The 24,413-nt window shown below is 42.7% G+C and overlaps 1 protein-coding gene across 1 annotated transcript in view; it reads right to left on the bottom strand.

Moving 5' to 3' along the window:
* Positions 1 to 24,142, bottom strand: part of JAZF1 (JAZF zinc finger 1) — a 330,578-nt gene extending 306,436 nt beyond the window's left edge. The window contains exon 1 of the mRNA XM_061414278.1: positions 23,773 to 24,142. Coding sequence (XP_061270262.1) covers positions 23,773 to 23,887 — 115 coding nt within the window. The 5' untranslated portion in view covers positions 23,888 to 24,142. The remainder of the gene's footprint in view (positions 1 to 23,772) is intronic.
* Between the last annotated feature and the right edge of the window lie 271 nt (positions 24,143 to 24,413).

Here is a 24,413-nt window from a genome sequence, read left to right as displayed (position 1 = left end):
AAGAGTTGACTCATTGGAAGACTCTGATGCTGGGAGGGATTGGGGGCAGGAGGAAAAGGGGACGACAGAGAATGACATGGCTGGATGGCATCACCGACTCGATGGATGTGAGTTTGAGTGAACTCTGGGAGTTGGTGATGGACAGGGAGGCCTAGTGTGCTGCAATTCATGGGGTTGCAAAGAGTCGGACACAACTGACCAACTGAACTCAACTGAACTGAATGGCTTTCGGTCTGAGATCAGCCTTCCCTGGCTGAAAGCCAGCCAGCTGGTCACACATCCTTAGGTGCCAGCCACTGCTCTGGGCCCTGGGAAACCACAGTGCGCTTGGCAGTGCGTCCCCACCCTCCATGAGCTCACATGCTGGTAAAGGGAGCCAGTGAACAAGCAATACATAAATAATAATTCCAGTAGAGGTTAAGTTCTACACAAAATTGAACTGGGTAATGTGATAGAATGAGGAGGACATGCAGGTTGCTATACTACCTGAGATGGAGAGAGAAAGCCTTGGAACAGCTGAAACTTGAATGATAAGGAGACAGGGATGGGACAATTTAGAGAAGTAACTACGGGCAGGGTTGAGGGGAATTCTGTACTACCATCATACAATTTTTCTGTAAATCTAAAATGGCTGTAAAAATCATGATGCAATTTTTTTAAAAACCTAAAGAGAAACATAGGTGGAAGGAGCAAAAGCAAAGAGCTTGAGGCACGAAGGACACTGGTGTGCTGAAAGGAGGGGATGTGAGTGTGGCTGCAGCGTAGTTAGCACACAGTGGGGAAAGGACACTGGATCTGAGAAGCAGCAGGTGTAGGACGTGGTGAGACCTGTTAGCATCATAAGGCATTTGGATATTCTCTTGTTGGAAAGGGGATGCTGATAAGCAAGGGGGCTTGATATGATTGACACTTTTGAAAGATCATGCTTGCTGCTGCAGAGGACAAGCTTTAGGGGGCAGAAGAACTGACACAGAGGCAAGGAGACCAGTTAGGAGTCCACAGCACTGCATGACAGTGGCCTGGAGTCTCTGCTGTCGGGCTCCTCCCTGAATGACAGTAAAGAATCAGTTACACTTAATGAATCGCATCCTTCCTAGTGTGTATGAAAGAAAAGTGAAAGTGTTAGTTGCTCGGTCATGTCCAACTCTCTGTGACCCCATGGACTGCGGCCTGCCAGGCTCCTCTGTCCATGGAATTCTCTAGGCAAGAATACTAGAGTGAGTTGCCATTTCCTCCTCCATGGGATCTTCCAATCCCAGGGATCGAACCGGGGTCTCTTGCATTGCAGGCAGATTCTTTACTGTCTGAGCCACCAGGGAAGCCCACTTAATGAACTGCATCCTTCACGGTGTACATAGAGCTTACTATACTATATATTACATAAAAACTGGGAGTCTTGAATCTTAGACTTCACTTCTAACGCCTAAACAAACAAAAAAATTTACCTACAGCCCTGATACTTCTTTTATATAAAACATCATTAGGAAATAAAGTCCTTTGACTTTAGAAGCTCTTTTAGCTTAGATTGTGATCTTTTAAAAGCAGCTAGTTGAGATTTGTTTACAATGGCAGAAAGCAGAATTTAACAGAACAATGGGGTGATACTGCCCCCAAGGTGGTGAAAACTGGATCTCCAGTAGGGTTGAGGAACCTCACTCTTTATATATAAAGCACACATAAACATACAGTACAGAAACAAAGATACAGTATATTCATGGTATTAAAATGCACAGGTGAAAAGAACAGGAGACAATGTCAAAAATAGTTCTGAGAAGGGGCTTCATGAAAAAAAGGCTGAGAAACACTGATTCACATGAATACCTCATCCAAAACAAAATTCAGACCAAACCCCCACGATCACTCTCTTATCCCCTTACCCTGCTTTCCTTCCCAGCACTTACCGCTACCTAACATGACATACACCATACTATGGTGGTGGTCTATCTGGGTCTCCCAAATAGAATGTAGGGTCCAAGAGAGCACAGGCCCTATTCACGGCTGTGTCCACAGCACTTAGAACAGGCACACAGGAGGTGGAGTTGAAAGCAGACTGTTGGGTCAGATGTTCCCAAAGGTTCCCTCTCCTGTAATGTTCCCTGATTCTAAGATGCCTTTAATAGCACTATTACCCACAAAGCATCATTTTTTGATCCACCCCAGGAGGCCATTCCGTACATACCAAAATCATCTCATAAGAATGTGGTCCCCTTTATGACTCCCTCTGCCCAGGACCAGCTGTGTTTTAGAAAGTCGTTGGTATATTTATCAAAGCAGCTCCTCGGTCAGAAACATCAGTGTAACAGAACCTCCTGCTGCGTCAGGTGATGATGAACAGATGACAGGATTTCTGAAATTATCAGCAAGATATGGACCTTCATGACTCACATTCAGCCTCTACTTGTCAAAAGAGAGATCTTGAAATGTCTGGGAGCCTTTCTTGGAGAAGGAAAAGTTCTTGAGCTATCTATACACCACAATAGGCATAGAACCAAAGCTTTTTTGAACTGGGAGAAACCTTAGAAATTATCCACTCCTGCAGAAGAATAGTTTCAGGTCTCAAAGTCCAAGTTGAAATTCCGGTTACTTTCTAGTGAGTGACAACGGACAGGTTTTTAACCACCCTGCGGCTCAGTTTCTTCATCTTCAGGTGCATGCCACAGGTGAATTAATTCATGAACACACTCAGAACAGCAGCAATGCGTAGGGCCCTATAGCATTTACAAATATTATCCATTCTCACTATAATCAGCTATGTGATTTTCACTTTTGTTAAAACTTAAAAAAAAATCCTTTAAAGAAAGATTTACCCAAAAGTTCTAATATGTAGGGGAGAAAAACCACTAGAGAGTTCTACAGAAATTTGAGAGCCCCAAGTAGCACTCCGAGAAGGCCAGTGATTAAGCCTAATGCACTTATTTTACTCCCCAGTAAATGGAGACTCAAAGTTGAAGAGACTGCTCAAAGTCACACTAGGAACCCCATCTCCACTACTGACCCTCTTGCCCAACGTTACCAGGTGCCTCCTCATTTTGCAGAAAGGCCAGAATGTGTGTGCCAATGGAACTGCATTACTGTCGCAGGAATGAGGGGTCATAGGTGACACGCAGAAACCAGAGTGCACAAAACAGACCACTTGACCTTCAGAGACAATCAAAGATGTTCACCATGTCCTGCAGTGCAAAGCAGAAAGTCTCCCCGTGGAATCCCTAACGGAGGGTTATACAGCCCCTGCTTGACTATTTCCAGAAAATCCGTTGCTTTTCCTGGTAGCCTTTGCTACTGACTAGCTCCAGAAGCCAGAATTAGAAGCAGTATGCAGGTATCCTTTATTCTTGAGGACTCTCACCATTCCTAAGACAGTCAGATGAAGATTTGGAGTCAACTTGACAAGGTCAACCTTACCAAACTTACTTAAGGTTCAGTAATAATAAGAATAAAATCGCCCTCATAGCCTTTCTGAAAGGGTCAAAAGAGATAAAGCTTTCAATTGTGTTTAATAGTCCCCAGCATATCATTGGAGCTCAATAAACTGTAAATCCAATTAATAATTATTATAACTACCCACTCATTAAACCACGGGACTGTATGTCAGCTATTCAATGGAAAGGCAAAATTCTCAAAAGCAGACTTACTTGCTGATCTAGGGCAGGTACCAGAGAGTTGTCCACCCAAATTAGGGTGGACATAGTACTGGAATTATAATACTTAGGTCCTGCTGGGGGTTACATGTGCCAGCATTTCTGCAGCAACATGGAGTCATGCAATCAAGTTCACACCAATGGATCAGAATGGAAGACAGGTTACCCTTGGAGCCTTGGGCCATAACACATTGTATGTGCCCTGAACCACACTCTTTTCCTCTCCTCCAACATGAACACAAAGGGTCATTTTCAGGGAAGGATCCCAGGGAACCCAACGTGTACCATAAAAAAGGGGAATAGATGTGGGAGAGCAGAGAAATAAGATGGAAGGAACACAATGCCCTGAAAGACTATATGGAACTCAGCAGCCTGCAGGTCTACCCTTGAATCCTTATGTGAAAAAGAAGCTTCTTGGACCCTAATCTACGTGATGTTGGGCCTGTTCGTTATAATGGCTGAGTCTTTATTCTGAGTGACCCCTCACTGGGAGCAATGACTCAGCTGAAAATTTACAATTACTTTTGATCAGGCTGAAGGGTTTCCCAGGTAGTCCAGCGGTTAAGCCTCTGAGCTCCCAATGTAGGGGGCATGGTTTCCATCCCTGGCCAGGGAACTAATTTCCTGCAATGACCCCACGAGCTGCACATTGTGGCCAAAATAAATAAAGTTTAAAAAAAAAAAAAAAGATCACAACCACCATCTGAGAAGCAACTCTTAAAGGACAGGAGTTAGAAGAATATTAGAGAAAAAACCTTTAAATTTCTATGGCTTCAAAAGTCTTTATTTCAAGGCCAAATGTGAAAGGGAAAAAAGAATGACTGTTTTTAGTAACATTAAATCTGGTCCTCAGCGATCAATGCAAAGAAATAGAGGAAAACAATACAATGGGAAAGACTAGAGATCTCTTCAAGAAAATTAGAGATACCAAGGGAACATTTCATGCAAAGATGGGCTCAATAAAGAACAGAAATGGTAGGGACCTAACAGAAGCAGAAGATATTAAGAAGAGGTGGCAAGAATACACAGAAGAATTGTACAAAAAAGATCTTCATGACCCAGATAATCACAATGGTATGATCACTCACCTTGAGGTAGACATCCTGGAATGAGAAGTCAAGTGGGCCTTAGAAAGCATCACTATGAACAAAGCTAGTGGAGGTGATGGAATTCCAGTTGCGCGATTTCAAATCCTGAAAGACGATGTTGTGAAAGTGCTGCGTTCAGTATGCCAGAACATTTGGAAAACTCAGCAGTGACCACAGGACTGGAAAAGGTCAGTTTTCATTTCAATCCCAAAGAAAGGCAATGCCAAAGAATGCTCAAACTACCGCACAATTCTACTCATCTCACATGCTAGTAAAGTAATGCTCAAAATTCTCCAAGCCAGGCTTCAGCAATATGTGAACCGTGAACTTCCAGATGTTCAAGCTGCTTTTAGAAAAGGCAGAGGAACCAGAGATCAAATTGCCAACATCCACTGGATCATGGAAAAAGCAAGAGAGTTCCAGAAAAACATCTATTTCTGCTTTATTGACTATGCCAAAGCCTTTGACTGTGTGGATCACAAGAAACTGTGGAAAATTCTGAAAGAGATGGGAATACCAGACCACCTGACCTGCCTCTTGAGAAACCTATATGCAGGTCAGGAAGCAACAGTTAGAACTGGACATGGAACAACAGACTGGTTCCAAATAGGAAAAAGAGTACGTCAAGGCTGTATATTGTCACCCTGCTTATTTAACTTCTATGCAGAGTACATCATGAGAAACGCTGGGCTGGAGGAAGCACAAGCTGGAATCAAGATTGCTGGGAGAAATATCAATAACCTCAGATATGCAGATGACACCACCCTTATGGCATAAAGTGAAGAAGAGCCTCTTGATGAAAGTGAAAGAGGAGAGTGAAAATGTTGGCTTAAAGCTCAACATTCAGGAAACGAACATCATGGCATCCAGTCCCATCACTTCATGGCAAATAGATGGGAACAGTGGAAACAGTGGCTGACTTTATTTTCTGGGCTCTAAAATCACTGGAGATGGTGATTGCAGCCATGAAATTAAAAGACGCATACTCCTTGGAAGGAAAGTTATGACCAACCTAGACAGCATATTAAAAAGCAGAGACATTACTTTGCCAACAAAGGTCCGTCTAGTCAAGGCTATGGTTTTTCCAGTGGTCGTGTATGTGTGCGAGAGTTGGAGTATAAAGAAAGCTGAGCGCCGAAGAACTGATGCTTTTGAACTGTGGTGTTGGAGAAGACTCTTGAGAGTCCCTTGGACTGCAAGGAGATCCAACCAGTCCTTCCTGGAGGAGATCAGTCCTGGGTGTTCATTGGAAGGACTGATGTTGAAGCTGAAACTCCAGTACTTTGGCCACCTGATGCGAAGAGCTGACTCATTTGATAAGACCCTGATGCTGGAAAAGATTGAGGGCAGGAGGAGAAGGGGACGACAGAGGATGAGATGGCTGGATGGCATCACCGACTCAATGGACATGGGTTTGGGTGGACTCAGGGAGTTGGTGATGGACAGGGGGTCCTGGCCTGCTGCGGTTCATGGGGTTGCAAAGAGTCGGACACGACTGAGCAACTGAACTGAACTGAATCTGGTCCTTGGAGCTAAAGGCTTCATGGTAGAAGATACATGTCTGGATACAATTGAGTGGATATCGGTTTAAGTTCCTACATCATAAATTTAGTGTTGCTGCAGAGAGGGGACCAGAAATGAAACCATGCCTTTTGGAGGCTGAGGATTTAGTGAGGAGAAACAGAAATACTAGAATAACAATAATGGAATGCTGTCTGTAGTACCTGTCATGGCAGATAATAATAAAAGCATTATCAGCTCATATTTATTAAATGTTTAACATGTTCCAGACCCTGTGTTAGGACTTGCCACTTACTTAACCTTCACAACAGCCCAACATGGTAGATATCACATTTCCCATTTTGCAAATGAGAAACACACACATTAGTAAGTTGCCCCAAATCAAAGAGCAGTCCAATCAGAACCTGAGGGGTCCAATACCAGTGGCCACTCCCTCAGCCACCAGAAGGTGTGATGTACAGTGGGAGCACAGGGAAAGCAGGCTCCGGACTAGCAGGCCAGCCCTTTTCCATCCTCTGTGATGCTGACTCAGAATCAGGGGAAGAGAAGGAGCACCAGATCCACCCCACAACGCGGTCCCAAAGCTTTTCTAAAGCTCTGTGTGCTGGCAAAGGGCATCACAGGAAGTGTTCCCAACCTTCGGATCCTTGCCAAACAGATCAGGAACCCAAGATAAGCACAGAACATTGGGCCACCCAAATTGAAGCCTTTGGATTAAGTTACCTTCAGAATGGAAATGGGGTAATCCCTAATCAGGAGAGTAGATTCCCTGTTCTTTGTTAAAAATCATTTAACTGAATCTAAGTATTAATTTCTCCATGTGGAACGCTTATTCCTTCCTCACTTGGGAGTCCCAAGGTATGCCTCCCATGACCTCTGGGAGCAACTTCCTATACAGTATTATTTTATAATAATAATAATATTATTATTAAATTTAATTATCACAACAATTATGTTTAATTATTATAATTATTATAGTTAATTATAAATTATATGTTAAATTATATTTAATTATTACTTAATCATATTAATTATTACTTTAATATGTTGATTATTGTATTTATATTAATTATATTATTACATTATGTTAATATTAATTATATCATTATGTTATACTAATATATCAAATTATTGTAGTAATTAAATATTTGTTATTAATTATTGCATTTAATTATAAATTTTATATTTAATTATTATAGTTCATATTAATTAAAATAATTATAATCATTTTATTATTTTATACGGTATTATAATCATTTTGGGCTTCCCTAGTGGCTCAGATAGTAAAGAATCTGCCTGCAGTGCAGGAGACCTGGGTTCAATCCCTGGGTTGGGAAGATCCCCTGGAGAAGGGAAAGGCTACCCACTCCAGTGTTCCTGCCTGGAGAATCCCATGGACAGAGAAGCCTGGAGTTGGACATGACTGAGCAATAACACTTTTCTTTCACATGATCATTTTAGGGAAAATTTATATACCTCTCTATACTAAATGTCAAATGTTTTTGGATATTTTCTATTTCTGATAAAAGATATCTGCAATAATGGATCACTGTTCACTCACATCTACCCTCCTCCCCTTAGGAAGGAATAAATTTCCTTTCCTATCAGCTCTGTGCCTGGCCATGTGACTTGATTTGACAGTGAAATGTTTACACTAGTATTTCCCCACAAGATGAAGAAAAAAAAAGTTAAAAATATCTATTTTTTTCATGGTAGAGCTACATAAAATACTACCTTTCAGAATAAAAAAAAAAAAGGAACTGATGGTGAAATTATATCTTCAGGCTCATGGTCTATATAATCTCCCTCAGTAATTGTTTGTCCTTCTGTCAATATGTTTTAACTTACTGCTGTCAAGACCATTCTCTCCTCTCTTTACCCCACACCCCCCTTTCTGCCAACATATCCACTAAAATCTATGCAAGATTTCACAAAGCTTCAGAAGAAAATTTTTTTTAAATCCATAGGTCCCCAAAGTTTGAAAACTACACCAAAGATTTTTTTTAACTGCATCATGATTATTGATCATCCTTATGTTCACTTCCATTCCAAAATAAAATAGCAAACATTAAATGAATTCTACTAGTCAAAAACTTTTACTTCAACACAGATTGCAAAATGTAAATAGAGCTTTTAAGTTTAAGCAAAAAGCAAACTAGATCTGAAGAGATCTAGAAGCCAATTAGGGTTTCCTAATCTCTACAGGGTTTTGTAAGTGGAAATGGGATCCTTGAGCTATTTGGATGTTACAAAAAGCATAGTGGAAACTATAATCATAATAAAGCTATACAACATTCCACATCATCTTTGCGGGCCGGGATTATTTTAACTCCTTCAGGTGACGCTGGTTGACACAGGTCAGCATGCTAAGTCCCCTGGCAACCGCTCTTATCCCACCTTCACTCTCTTTCCCCAGACACCCTGATGGCTCGTTCACCCCCTACTCCATTCAGGTCCCTTCCCACATGCCTCCCCCTACCTTATCTCAAATAGACCTCTCAGTCTCTCTCTCCAGACTCACTGTTTCTTCACAGCATTATGACTGTTTGAAATTATATACGTGTTTTGTCTGCTTCTCCGGTGAGCACGAACTTTAATTGTGTTACACCCGTATAGCTGCTACTCATAAATATGCATCAAATATAAAAATTGAGAGTTTTAGCTCCTGCTGCATGAAAATGCAAAAAAACAAAGCTTTTAATTCCTTACCAAGTCAGGTTGATTGTTAGACAAAAATCTTTCAAGACTTTGAATTCTCAGGGGAGGGAGAAGGAAAATAACTAAAGAGACCCTCAGTAATAAAAGAGTTGCAAACTACTTTTAAATTCAATTATTGATAAGTCTCAGAAGCCTGGACCAGCTACTTAACTGTATCAGATCCCAGCATACGCTTCAAAGGGGAAACCCAGTGGAAATATATGCTACAGGACTGAAAAAGATTTCAGTCCTTGTCAGATACCATTTAGGAATCAAGTATTTTAAATGTCTTCTGCAATCAGTAAACAACTCAACTATTGCCACTCAAGCCTCTAAAACAAGGCCTATCCTGGGACTTTCCTGAGAAGCTTCCAGGACTTGCATATGTGAAATTTCAAGAACTATTATTAAAGAGAGGCACAGCCACTTAACAAGAACATGGCATTCTGTTAGTCCTACAGTCATGTTCTTGGATTTCTTCATAAAAGCCCTACAAATCCCCTTTCAAATCCTTCACAATAAACCATCACAAAAAATACATTCAAAGCCATCTCTTGTTTTTCTATTGCTTACTTAGTACAACATGAAAAAATTATATTTTCTGTTTACATACTTTAAATCTCTCTAGACTCCCAAATTGTCTTTTCTCCCAAACAAAAAATTGTATTTATCAAACATGGAAGTCATTTTTCTAATCACATGATCTAACGTCTCAAAAACTTAGATCCAGACAAACAATACTAAATTAAGGCTGGTATATTTTGAAACAGCAAGAATTTGTATGTGGAATGTTTTAACAGCGCATGAATTCTGACGACCATTCAGTATGACTTACTCAAACACAAACCAAAACTCTACCAGGGAAATCAAATCCCATCAAATATATCAAAGTAAAAATGCTTAACGGAGAACAGAAACGTGTAACGGTACTTGAATTCATCTTCTTCCATTGTATTATGAAAATAAAGAGGACATTAGAATCTGAGGACTTGTGGCATTGAAAACACCATCATGTATATAAGAAAATGGTACAATCCTATCAGTATTAACATTTACGGAGGGCTTCCTGATTGCCAGGCCCCTCCAATGCATGTTTTTATTTAATCCTCATAACAGCACTCCGAGATAAATACTAATTTTCCTCATCTCACAGAAGCTGAGGTCTAGATAAACTGAATAATTTGGCTAAGGTCACGGAGGCAGTGGGACTGGAGGCAGCATCCTGACTACCCTACAGTAACGCCTCCACACAGCTCCCCCTAGAGACAATGAAGGGAACGCACTGGTGAGCTTTCTTTTCAGAATTCTGCAGAGTTCCAACAGCTACCATATATGTGTGGTACCTTACTGGTTCTTGGCTGCTAAGTTGCTTCAGTCATGTCTGATTGTTTGCGACTTCAGGGACTGCGGGCTTCCAGGTTCCTCTGTCCATGGGGATTCTCCAGGCAAGAAATACTGGAGTGGGTTGCCATGCCCTCCTCTAGGGGATCTTCCTGACCCAGGGATCGAACCCTTGTCTCTTATGTTTCCTGCATTGGTAGGTGGGTTCTTTACCACTAGTGCCACCTCATTACACTTTGAGATACATACTAATACTCCATTTTAAAGAAAATAAGGTAGAGAGAGATTATATACACTAATACACTTTCAGAGCTAAAGATCATTTTTTTTTTTAGAATTTGGTATAAAAGAAAAATTTTAAATCACATTAAAAAAATAGTGAACCATTTCACACTTCTTTGCTGGAAAGAATGGTCTTCAAAGTTTACTCTGCATCACAGCATTCAAATGTACTCCATTACAAACACAGGGCCCATCATTACCATCTCCGTGCAATGCTGTAGTTTTCTTGCACAATGTTTTAAAACTCATCTATATTAGTTACAAACATTCAAAGGTAAATTTCACATAAAAATCTTAATTCCTAATTTCCAAAAGCAGGAGTAATAATAATAATAGAACCTGTTGACAAAGGGCCTGCACTCCAATATGGTAGCACTTGGCTGCAGGTCAGTAGCAGCTGCCCCTTTAAGTGAAGCAAGATCATGGCATCCGATCCCACCACTTCATGGCAAATAGATGGGGAAACAGTGGAAACAGTGGCTGACTTTACTTTGGGGGGATCCAAAATCACTGCAGATGGTGACTGCAGCCATGAAATTAAAAGACACTTACTCCTTGGAAGGAAAGTTATGACCAACCTAGACAGCATATTAAAAAGCAGAAACATTACTTTGCCAACAAAGGTCCGTCTAGTCAAGGCTATAGTTTTTCCATTAGTCATGTATGGATTTGAGAGTTGGACTATAAAGAAAGCTGAGCGCCCAAGAATTGATGCTTTTGAACTGTGGTGTTGGAGAAGACTCTTGAGAGTCCCTTGGACTGCAAGGAGGTCCAACCAGTCCATCCTGGAGGAGATTAGTCCTGGGTGTTCATTGGAAGGACTGATGTTGAAGCTGAAACTCCAATACTTTGGCCACCTGATGCAAAGAGCCGACTCATCTGAAAAGACCCTAATGCTGGGAAAGATTGAGGGCAGGAGGAGAAGGGGACAACAGAGGATGAGATGGCTGGATGGCATCACCAACTCAATGGACATGAGTTTGGGTAAACTCCGGGAGTTGGTGATGGACAGGGAGGCCTGGCATGCTGCAGTTCATGGGGTCGCAAAGAGTTGGACACAACTGAGTGACTGAAATGAACTGAACTGAAGGGCTCTTCAGTCTGCCAGAGTTGCCCCTACTCCAAGTAACACTGAACTTGGTCAGTTTACTCATATGTATATTGCATCCTGAGGGCATCTGAGTTTGAGACTCTTAGGCTCTCTAGTTTGAACACGTCTGCTCTAACTACATACCTGAGTTGGTATCACATCTTCATATTGGCCTATATTAAATGCCTGCCTCCAGTATAACTAAAAAGTATATCTATTAAAAAAATTACATCTATTTGAATGAACCCCCCCCCCCAAATTTACAGTTCTTTAAAAGTCTGATTCCTTTCTCATACTCCCTAAACCTCACAATGTTCATTATTTCAAAAGCCAACAGGTTCCCAACCTTGGCAACATATGAGAATCAACTTTATGAAGTTCACACCCAGACCACTTCTGGTCAAGCACACCAGAAGGTCTGGGGGTGGAGCCCAGGCATTCTTATTTTTTCTAGGTTCATGCAAGTGATTCTGCTCCTGTTGAGCACTACTTACTTAAACACTACTGCTATACAGGTATGACTTATAAATCAATGAGAATCACTTTCATCACTTTACATAACAACATGACATAAATATTTACGATGCTATCATCTTGTCTGGAGTGCTGCAGTCCACGGGGTCGAAGAGAGTCGGACACGACTGAGTGACTGAACTGAATAGTTTTTCCAGGTTTTGACAAAATATCCTTTCTTTATTCTAACATCCAAAGTGAAAGGCACATATGACTTAACATCTCTTGACCAAAATTTTTGGTCTGATATTTGCATACTTTTCCAGCAGACCTTCTGGTGTGAGTCCCTGAAAGTGCTAAAGTGAAGCCAACATATAAATGGGAGTTTCCAGCCCTGATGCTGCTAAGTCACTTCAGTCGTGTCCGACTCTGTGCGACCCCATAGACAGCAGCCCACCAGGCTCCCGTCCCTGGGATTCTCCAGGCAAGAACACTGGAGTGGGTTGCCATTTCCTTCTCTGGTTTCCAGCCCTAGCAGAACACTGAAACATATTAACGTAAATCACACACTGTCAACCACTGTGCTGAGTTGGTGCCAAACTCCAGACATCTAGGGTCAAAAATATTCTATCAAAAGATCTATTTGATAAAGATCTAAAATCTAAACTAGCTATAGATTATATGGGGCCATGAAACACCTGTGTGACACCTGCTGGGAGTCCTGAAGTCTCAGCCCATAGACACACCAGCCTGTCAGATACCCCAGTAAGAGATGAGCTCAAAACAGTCAGAGGCCTAGAAAAGTTCATCTGCAACTTCAGAGGTGATGGTTTTACATAATATATATTTTTGTTTGATACCAGAGGGAACATGGGCATAATTTATGCTTATTATCATGATATTCAATTTGCTTAACAGTAAGCTGTACAAATACATCTCTACAGATTCCCCTGATTTCGCCATTTCTTATATAATTATTGCATGTATTGAGAATCAGGCAGTTAAATTAGCATTCGAGAAACTTTCACTGAATGAGTTTGGCAAGAAAAGAGGGTCTTTCATTTTTAAGCTCAGATACACTCCTGCACCAGCCATCTGAGGTCTGGTGACACAGTAACGTGACCTACAGCATGCCCTCTCTGTAAATGCCACCAGCGAAATGTCCAGCAGGGAGGGCTGGAAACACGCGCCAAGAGGCCAGGGTTCCGGCTCTTAATTCACAATGTTCATACAGCTAGGTCTGGTTAGGTATTATTGGTCCAAACAAACTTTTAAAATAATTCACATGAACATAATGACAGTATTTTAATTTTGAAAATCTAAAGTAAAATAGATGTTTATAAGTGTTAATAGTGTTAACTATTTTTGAAAAGAGTGTTTGAAAAGAGTCTTCTACTCCCAGATTAAAAGTATCAGTAAAGGAGAGAAAACTGGTTAGTATCTTTAGACAATTCAGTAATTATAATCATTTTAGAACTGCCAAGTTATTGTTTTCATTATTGTTACTGGGATGCTCATGGATCCTCCTAACATTTTCTCAGAAGCCTCAAAACATTTCTTTTTCTACCAAAAGTAATATCTCCCCAGCCAGCCAAGCATTTCCCTTTGGAAATGCAGCCATTCTGAACGTTAAGACACTTAGGTACACAAAAGCCTTCTATTAAAATGCAAATATTTTATAAAAAGTCAGTTTATAAAGAGCAAGTACTAAGGGATATGCAGACACCAGAGAGCAAAGCTGGCCCCTCCCTCCCCTGAGCATTTTCCTGCTGTGTATACTGCGTGCTGGGTTATTTGGTCTCTGTCTTGGTCTGTGTCTTGCATCAAATGGGACTAATACTTAACTTCTAGACAATGCACATAAAGCAGCTAACCAGTGCCTCACTCATGTGGTGCTTAATTCTAGTAGATACTGTTACTACTTTATGTAAATAAGATTGTCAGAACTGTCCAAGTGGATTCAGGATTCAAAATCCAGTTCTGTCCAGCTTCAGGAAGTCCCAGCTTCCCCGCCCCATACCCAGCAACCCCTCCTACCCCACCCCCACCTCCTTTATACTAAACCTCTCAGGCAAGACATGGGAAGGATGCAAGATATACTTTTGTCCTAGCATTGTTTTAGCCCTAGAATGTTCTAGGCAACCAAATATTGTAGGTAAAGCAAACAATGATACAATTAAACTTCACAATATCCTCAACCTGGAAAAAGACTAACCAAGTTCAATATCCAAGTGTAAAAATAAAGAAATGGATTTTCTCTTCCAATTTCCTTACTGTAAATTATCCTAGACTAATTGCATAACTGGTGTTTGTGTGTATCATAAACATATACACATGAACAAATAAATATGTAAGTCCTCACAAATGCACCCCTCCAGAGATGACAGTCTTCAGAAATGTTTTTCACCGCCAAAGTTAGCTTTGAAACTTATTATTTCTATAGTGCGTGAGGCAAAGTACATGGGTGGTTATCATCAAGTATGGTGCACATAATTCTATACGCTCACTGTAGCGACATGAGCCCACACTACAGCACAAAGAAGAAAGGACCAATCATAAAGATGCTATTGTTTATTTTTTAATCTTATCAAAATAAGCATTCTAGTCATATTTCACTATGAAGTTAAGGTAATCAACTAATATGGTAGTATATTTAATTTCCAATTAGAAGGCAGCACTTCTAGGAAGAAATGTCAAATTCACAGCTTGCTACGATGGTGAATTAGATATTCTATTAAAATTGTTTAGAACAGTAATGATTCTCTATCTGGTACCAAGAACCGTATCCAAGTTTTATGGGGCCTGCAGATTTATACTCTGTTTATGAAAAAAATGCAACATTACAAATACAAAATGCTTAGCAAAGTGATTATTTAGATTACAAAGTTAAAACCCCAAATTTTAAACCTGACCTTACCAAAACATCACAAAACCAAGATCCAGAAAAAGAATCCACTATGTGAATCTGAAACACTGCAACACTGCTGTAAATACTTCTTTTGGGCTGCACACTCTGATTACTTCTCATATGACAATGATTCATATTAACAGCATTTCTATAAAACACAAACCACAAACATGGGTGATCAAAATGTATTTTTAATTATTGATAATTCAGAAAAGTTACTTTCAGCCTCATAGGTCCTTTTTAATGCCATATAAATTTTAGGATTGTTGTCAAATTTGTAAACACCTATTTCTTTCACATGTGAGCCATAAGAATTCAGGGCATTCCACATCTTCTAGTGAATTGTCTAAGTTTAAATATTTTTTGTTTTGATAACACTCAGTAATGTTTGTTGTCACTGATGTGTGTGTGTGTGTGTATGAGTATGTGTGTTCAATTGAAGAAGAAACACAAAATTCTCATTAAAAAACATGGTGCAGTTATGAACGTGTATTTGCATTATTGGGTATATTCTTAACAGAAAGAACTTCCATATCAAATATACTTAAATAAGAACTGAATCTTTTACTTACAGTTTTATACATCTAATAAAGGAGAAGAATTTTCCAGACTCGCTTCTGGCTCCAAACCATATTCAAACCATGTTTCCACCAGCAGATGTCATGGTACAGACTCATGCTGCAATACTAACTCATCCCTACCATGTGGACAGACCCCAGGTGAGCTGGAACACTGGATGGCATTCCTGGGTAGTGAGTCTTACCCTAGGAGGCCTAGGAATAACTTAACTACAGAAAACTGTGAGCTGAATAAATACATTCCACTCAACCCAAACTAAAAGTGTCTGCAATTCAAATCTTCCTTAGCTGTATCTCAGAAACACTCTTAACTCCAATGTCACCAAAGCCAAGAAGAAACGTCATAGAAGGGAAGTCAGAGTGGAAAAGGGTAAGTTACCTGCAATTAAAATTTTATGCCTTACAAAAGTTACAAATTATGATGTTCCATGAATGCATGCCTGTGTACACTGGTATAGGGTCCCCCCAGGCCCTTGGAAAGGTCTAGGTGGGCCCAAGCAATATATGCAGAAATGGTAAAACATGTATTGTACAAGTGAGGGGCCCTGGTGCTTGCAATTCATGAGCTTCACACTGAATCAGTCTCTGTGGTCCCCATTATCGTTCATCATTTATCTCAGTCTATACATGTCTGATTTCTCCAAATAAATTTCAATTCATTGGAAACAGGAAGTACAGTCTTAAGTACTATAGACAGAAAATACTCAAAAATGTATGTGGTAATCCTCACTATCCACAGTGATCTAGAGAATGAATATATTATATACACACATATAAATATACATATGTATAATGTACACATATGTGTGGTGTATATACACATACATGTAAAAACATGTATCGTTTATATATGCATTTGTATAATATTTTACATATACAGCATTTATCTATACATTATGTATATATGTTAATTATATATATGCATAATATCAAAGAAAGAGTGAGTCTTTTCAAGTTAACAACATGGTATCCAGATCATCTAGCTCAGAAGAAAGTCACCATTAGAGCCTGGCAAACAAAGAACAGGGCTTCCTTGAGGAGGCCAATGGGTGAGCCAGGCCATCAAGAGACTTTCAATGCTCTCTGGTCCTGGACAGAGAGTCTGTAGTCTGACCCAAAAGAAGCACTTTGACTCCTGCCAAAGTGGAAAGAAAGTTACTGGGAAGACTTCATTCTTAAAGAGAATATCCATTAATCTGTTCCATGCTTGCATCTGGACTTTAGGAAAAAAAAAAAAAAAACAGGTGAAAACTACTGCAAGATTATAGTGCTTAGCGCAGGGGGAAAACATAATTTTCTTTCAACTGATTTAGCATACTAAAGGAAAGTCTTTTTAAAAACAAACTAACTCTGACATTTGCAGTTTGATTTTCAAATTCTAAATAAAACAATGTTTGCTATTCCACACTTTAGCCAGATCAATATGGCTAACAGAACAAATCTATTACCCTGTCGTGAAATGAAATGTATTATATGCAATCCAGCAAGTGGATTCTTCAGTAGTACCCAGGCCATGTCTGCACTCCTAAGATCTGAGGGCAAGGGTAAGGATGTGCTGGGAAGAGAAATTTAAGGACATGTAGCCTCGGAGACAGAGAAGGCAATGGCACCCCACTCCAGTACTCTTGCCTGGAAAATCCCATAGACGCAGGAGCCTGGTAGGCTGCACTCCATGGGGTCCCTCAGAGTCGGACACGACTGAGCGACTTCACTTTCACTCTTCACTTTCATGCATTGGAGAAGGAAATGGCAACCCCTTCCAGTGTTCTTGCCTGGAGAATCCCAGGGACGGGGGAGCCTGGTGGGCTGCCGTCTCTGGGGTCGAAGAGTTGGACACGACTGAAGTGACTTAGCAGCAGCAGCCTGCCAGGCTCCTCTGTCCATGGAATTCTCTAGGCAAAAATACTGCAGTGGGTTGCCATTCCCTTCCTCAGGGGATCTTTCCAACCCAGGGATAGAACCCGGGTCTCCTGATTCTGAGCCACCAGAGAAGCCCAGGGTATGGTTCTTGTCTTTAAGACAAAAACTGGAAGAAAGGGAGGATTTTTAAGGGTTTCAACAGCATTATGTCCTGTCTCTGGGACCTGAATCTAAATCTCAAGGCTTTTGGCTTCCAGACCGTCCTAAGAAAGCCCCTCTCAAGTGTCACCAGCCTTCTCAGTCTGGAGGCTTCTTCCCTGTCATCAACGAAAGAATAGGTTTTTCTGAAAACAGCTGTCAGTTTGCTCTTCTAGAACTGTCAGGGTGGCAGATGTCACCAAAATATATGCACTGTAAAGGAAACTAGTTTCCAAAGAATATGGGAGCTTCTATAGAGTTAGTAGGTGGTAGGCAGAGTTTTCCTCTCTGTACATTTCAGTCACGTATCAGAAAATGGACACTAAAAGAAACAATCAGAAGCTTGTGAAACTTATGAGTCAGTATGTTCCCTAGCAATGTTTTTATAAAGGGTGATTTGACTGTTTTCAGGAGACATGTGGGCAAATGGAAAAGCCACTGAAGACAGTGCTTTGGAGAATGCCATGAAGCATTACAGTGAGGGGTCCCCCACTGTGTGGTCTGTGCACACACAAGCACGTAAAAATTCCCCCAACTATCTACCTGGGATCTTCTGGTGAACCATAGGAGGGTATAACAGGGCATCTTGCCAGCAAGCTACAGGGTGCAGGCAAAGAACAGGGCAGGCAGTGACAAGCCTTTCATTCATTCATTTATTCATTCAGTCATTCCTTCTCCCCACAGGAAAGGCCCTTGTGGGAATGTGCCCACAGGCCCAGGCACAGTGCCTCTTTCTAGTCTTGCATTTTTTTCAAATAAGTGCAGGCCACAAGGAAAGGCCACGTTAGAAGCCGCTGGCCTTGACACCACTTCCCAGTCCACAGCGGCAACTTTTGCCAGCATCTAAAGTACCTCTGGCCACACAGAAGCACAAATGGCCAGAGGCCGCAACCCCAATGCTGGACTGTGGAAGGATATCCCATTTCCCATTCTCAATCTGTCCTAGGATGAGTCTAGTGATTTTACATAGTTGTAGGTAGACACAACCCACGTCCTACTAAACTCTAATGCACACGTTCATAGATTTCCAACATACTTATTTGGCAAACACACAAAAAGGCAAGAAACTGGATGACGTATATAATCGAATATTACTTAAGAAAAGGAGTACTTTACACAAATTAGCTCATGTAATCCTCATCAGCTACTCCCTGGGGTAGATGCTTTTACTACCTTCATTAGACAGCAGAGGAAACTGAAGCTCAATGTGGTAGTCATTTGTTCACAGTCAAATGGCTGGTAAGTGGCAGAGGACCATATTCAAAACCAAGCAAGCTGGGTTCACTATGGGGCCCTCATATAATCTTCATCTCAAGGGTTCAGAGTTACTTTGTAAAGGAGGAAACAAGCTACTTTGGTCTGGAGGGGCAGTAGGGCCAGTATGCTCTAGTTCGTCACCTGTATGGCAGCTTGGCACAAGGCCAGCTCTGCATACCTGTCTGATATTCAGATTTCTGCTCATATTTACCAGTCATGGAAATTTAGGCAAATTAAGTAATTTTCCTATGTCTCAGTTTGCTCACCTATAAAACAGGGATAAGGGCTTGCTGCCTATCATACACTGATCTATTTAATATACAACAGTGCTGCTTTAAGAGAATGCAAATTTTTACCAAACTGTCCTAGGAGTCAAATTCTACATTGTTGATAATAACTACCTTATTTTTCTTTCCAGAGATTTTGATATTTATTAATTAGATGGTCTATGAATCTATCCTATGAAATGAAGCAGCATGCATTTATTACCCAGGTTTTGGAGATGAGGAAACTAACAAGTAGAAACTCACAACAAGAAACCTGCTGACATTCAGGGTCCAGATCCACCAAGTCATAGCTACGGCAAGCCACTATAGTCAATGATAACCCATCTCCTTATGGAGCCCCAACAGGAAAATCCCAATCAACAATGGCAAAGCTGAAGTCCCTAACATCTGGAGAAGGTTCTAAATAACCTGCTAGTTTAGTACTATCACAAGAGTAACTGAATCCAGGAAAATCCGTGTTTCACTTTAAGGTATGCAGGCTACCTGGGGGCATTTGCACTGTCTGTTTCCTCTGCCTGGACATCCGTGGTCCTTGGTTGGCCTCATAGCTAACTCCTTCACTTCTGTGAAGATTTTGAATCACCTATCAGCTTCACAGTAAGGCCTATCCTGACCAACCAATTAAAATTCCACATTTCATCTCCCAACCCACTTTAGCCTGCTGTAACAGGACTCTTTCCATACCACTAACCAGGATACTACATAATTTACATTTTATGCTGACTATTTATTGTCTATCTCCCACCACTAGGACACAAATTCCCCAAAGGTTGGGAAATTTGTTCACCAAAATATACCAAGCGCCTAGAACTATACCTATTGCAAATCAGGTGCTTGATATATATTAATACATAAATAAAAAATGCAGAGGTACTTTTACAAATGTACCAAATAATCACATCTAGTAAGAATGATTTCTTTCTGAGACCAAAAGCCAAAAGACTCCACAGCACTGGGGCACTGGGATGCACAGACCAAGCGAAGTCCCTTGAGTCTGTGACAAGACCTTCAATGCCATATTTAGTGCTCTTGGTGTTTCTATGATTTCTAGTTATCAACTTATCTTCACCTACCTAGGATGTGCGTGTCAAGAGTGTTTTTACAAACTCAAGTATCTACTTACAGTAAGAAGCAAACAAATCTTGATCAGCTTTTTTCATCTCCAGGAAACAGAGACAAGGTATGAATGAATTAATAGCGAAGCTGACATAGAAACACTTCACAGTTGCAGGGCAGTGAAATTTCTAGGCAATTTAAGTTGGGAGAAGTGTTTTAGTTGGCGTATTCAGCTTGTACATGGAGACAGGTGCTCGAGGACTAGACCAGCAATGAAACACAAGGAAGACAACAGGACCTCAGGTGAGGAATTCCTCTAGGACAAAGGAGGAAAAACCGAGGAAGGGGAAATTACACTTTCTTCAGCTCTACAGCCCCAAATCCTTGCTAACAAGGTTAACTGGTTAACAAAAAGAGTGGAGTGTTTATCTGTAACAGCTACTTTCAACTTAATGTACTTAATCTGAACTAAACAATACAGTTATTATGAAAACTATGGGCCTTGTACACTAAAGGCCTTGAAAAATCTCTCATGCAAGAAATATGCCATATTCCCATCCATAAACCTTCACCTCATTACTGCTTGAGGATTCTGACTAGTGGTTAAACGGCAGTAACTCAGAAAGGTCCTCAAGATGGACCTGTCATTAGGCACACCTCTAATGCTCCTGTGATTTCTAAATAACATGCATCTTAAAAAAATTACAGGTAATACTATATCTTTTGATAATCTTTTCATGCATCTTTTTACTGCAGCCACTTGATGACAAGAATATAGAACTGGCAAATCAGTCATTAAAAATAACAATCTCTCTCCAAAAATATATAGACAACCACAAACAATAAATTCCACTTAAAAATACCTGTAGTATAGAACTTTCACCAAATGCTTTGTCTGATGTATTTTCACTCATGTCTCTTCATTGAAAGTGTATTTATATGATACTGCCTACTAAAACCAGATTGTTTTTATTCTTCTTGAAATCAGTTCCTACTTCTTTTTGCATATGGGGCTGTCTTTCAAAGTGAGGGGCTTCTCCTCACTTTAAGGTACAGAATAGTTTCAGCTGGTTTCTTCACCCAAGGAATTTTAAGTGTTTGTTTAACATTTACTTTCCATAAAGTTTTCTGGTTTCAAACTAATTTCAAAGTATAGTAATTGTTAGCAGTGCCCCAAAATTCACTTAAGCTATTGTTGTACATTTAACTGTTCAATATTTTCACAAAGAAAAATACTAGCCCTTTGGAAGTGACCATTACTTAAAATTTAAATTTATAAAATTTATAGAATCTGAAAACCCTCTTTAAAATGTTTGCACAGCACTAAAGACAATCTCTGCAAACTTAACTGGTGATTCACCAAGAGTTAGTTTCAAAATTATCTGATTACAAACTTAAACCCTCAAATAGTTAACTGTCTTTAACACACTTTAATAAATATAATTTATATTTCCTTTTAACTAGCTAGTCCAAGCAGGCAGGCAATGTGGAGAAATTATTACTTATAGTTTATTCTAAAATAAAATTGCTAGTGAGTGAATGGGATATGCAATGACATCCCTCCCAAGGTTAGGAAATGTTATTTATATATTTACATTATATATATATATATAACTTTCTACTTATCATTGAATGTAAGAGAAGAGACTTGAACTAATAAAACTTCTACTGTAGCTTTGTATTATGGGACTTTAAGTATTATTTTAAACTACTCATCATGAAAAATCTGATTTATTCCTTAAGCACCTTGAGTTATGCCTATTCAATCATGATGATGAATCAGCAAATATGCTACTCCATTAAACTCCTGCTTTTAAGACCACCAAAACTTGCCTAGCTTTTCTGTCACACCTTTATCAGAGGAGATAGCGAAAGCTATTACACGGATGTTTTAGAACTTTGTAAGTTTCAAAACCTGGACAATTACTCATCCAGATTATCTTTTGAAAGACGTTCTACAGACGTTTTCTATGAGTATTTCCCATCCTGGACGTCCCATCATATACCCATTCTCAAGCAGCATTCAATGCTGTTAAGCACGCACTGTGTGCACAGAAAGCATTATACTCAGAGAAGGAGCATAAGGCTCGGCCTCATTTTATTCGTGTATAAATAGACAGCAGTAGTGATTTATTCTCTCAACTTTGTAGAAACGTGAGCAGCATCGACATGGGTGAATCCACAGCATTCACTGGGAAATGATTTTCTGGGGGCAATTCACAGGTTCTCTGGATTAGACAGCCCCGTTAGGGCACCACGCGGTCCACATAGAACAACTCGTGGGCGCCGGCCACACCTTCCGCAGGTGGATGGATCGGCCGAGCCACACGAACCCGACTCATCTCTCCTCGGAGGGGCTCCGGATAGGAGCGTGTAAATGTGTGCAAGCTCTTGTGCGAATTAAGGACTTGTTGAAAGGCCTCGGGGTCTTGGGAAGGAAGAGAAAGTCGCAGCCCCGCAGGGCGCCCCCTCCCCCGCAGCCACGAAGTCCCCCGCGCCCCGGGCGCTGCGCAGGCCGCCGCTACGGATCCTCTGCGCAGCCGACGCACCTCGGGCCTAGCACCATTTGAAAGGCAAATCTCAGAGCCGGGGCGCATTTAAATGCCCGACCCCCGGTCCCCGGGGGATGGCTCTCCTGCAGACACAGCCGCAGGGGCCTCCGGGGCGGCGCGGCCCTGGGCACTGGGCGCGGCCCGCGGGCGCACCCGGGACCTCTGCCCGCAGCGCCCGGGCATCCGCGCCAGGCCCGGGCAGAAGCGGGCGCCCCCAGGCCAGAGAGCCCTGCCGCCGCCGCGGAGAGGGAGAGCACCGGTCCTCCGCCAGCGGCCTCGGCTCCGGGCCCCCTCCCGGCGCACCACACCTAGCAACCGGCGCTGACAGGACGCAGTGGCGGCGGCGGCGGGAGGAGGAAGCGGAATGGCTGCCGCGGTGGAGCCACCCCCGCCCCCCCGCTCCCACCTCCCAGCGGCTGCAGCCGCCGCCGAGCCCTGACAGCTCGAGCCCGGGCGGAAGCGGCGGGCGGCGTGCAGCTCCCGCCCCCCGCCGCCCCTGGCCGCTCCGACCACCAGGGCCAACTAACTCCGCGCCCCTGCCCAGCGCCGGCCGGCCGGCCGCCTAGCCGGCCCCACCGCGCCCTCCGCCCGGCGCCCCCTCCCCCGGCGCCCGGCCCCGCCGCCGCATCTCCCCGCCGCCGAGTCCCTCCTCCCGCCGCCCCCGCCGCAGCGCAGCCCCACTCCCAACCACTTCGCCGCCGGCGCGCACGCCCCGCGGAATCCCCCCAGCCCGCCCGCCGCACCTCGGGGCGCCCGCCCCCTCCCCCACCCTGCTCCCCGCCCCCCCACACCCCACCGGCACCTCGCGCCTCCGCATCCCGCCACCCCCATGCCCTGGGCTCGAACACACCCTCCCCGCCCCGCCGCCGCCTTCCTCGCTCCTAACCAGCCCTGGCCATTCTGGGGTTCTCGCCCGGGCAGGAGTTTCCGCACGCCGGGCACCCCCGCCCACCCCGGGCCATTTACCGATGTGGTTGTCCTCGATGTGCTCGATGAGGTCGGCCAGGGTGGGGAAGTGGAGTCCGCAGCCCCCGAACCGGCAGGTATTGGAGAAGAAGGAGGCGGCGGCGATGCCTGTCATGGTGCTACATCGAGAGCCCCCCTGGTGTCGGCTCAGCGAGCGCCGGGCAGGCGGGCGGAGGGAGGGAGGGAGGCAGGGTGGGGTGAGGAGAGGAGGGGCTGGGGGAGGGGGAGAGAGGCGGGGTGAGGGGAGCGGAGAGGACGGGACAGAGGGAGAGGGGGCGAGAGCGATGGAAGGATTGCGAGAAGAGACCGGGAGGCAGAGGGGAGGCGGCGGCGGCGTTGGGAGCGGCGGGGGGAGGGTGGGGGTGGGGGTGAAGCCGCCGCAGCTGGGAGGAGGGACCAGGGCGCGCGGCAACAGCTGTGCGGCCCCAACCTCCGCCCCTGGACTGAGGCCTCACCTGGGAGCGCCTGCCACCAACTTTATCTCACTCGGCCTGCCCTTCACAGTTGGTAATACATGCAATCAGTTTGGAGCCTCCTTGGTTATGTATATTACATTCTTGGTATATATACATCCATTAATTACACTTACATCCCTTCAACGAGAACTTAGGAAGTTACCCAGGCCCCTGTCGGGGACATTT

The sequence above is a fragment of the Bos javanicus genome, chromosome 4 (genome assembly GCF_032452875.1).
Source record: "Bos javanicus breed banteng chromosome 4, ARS-OSU_banteng_1.0, whole genome shotgun sequence".
NCBI lineage: Eukaryota > Metazoa > Chordata > Mammalia > Artiodactyla > Bovidae > Bos > Bos javanicus.
This window is presented reverse-complemented; position numbering and strand designations above follow the sequence as displayed.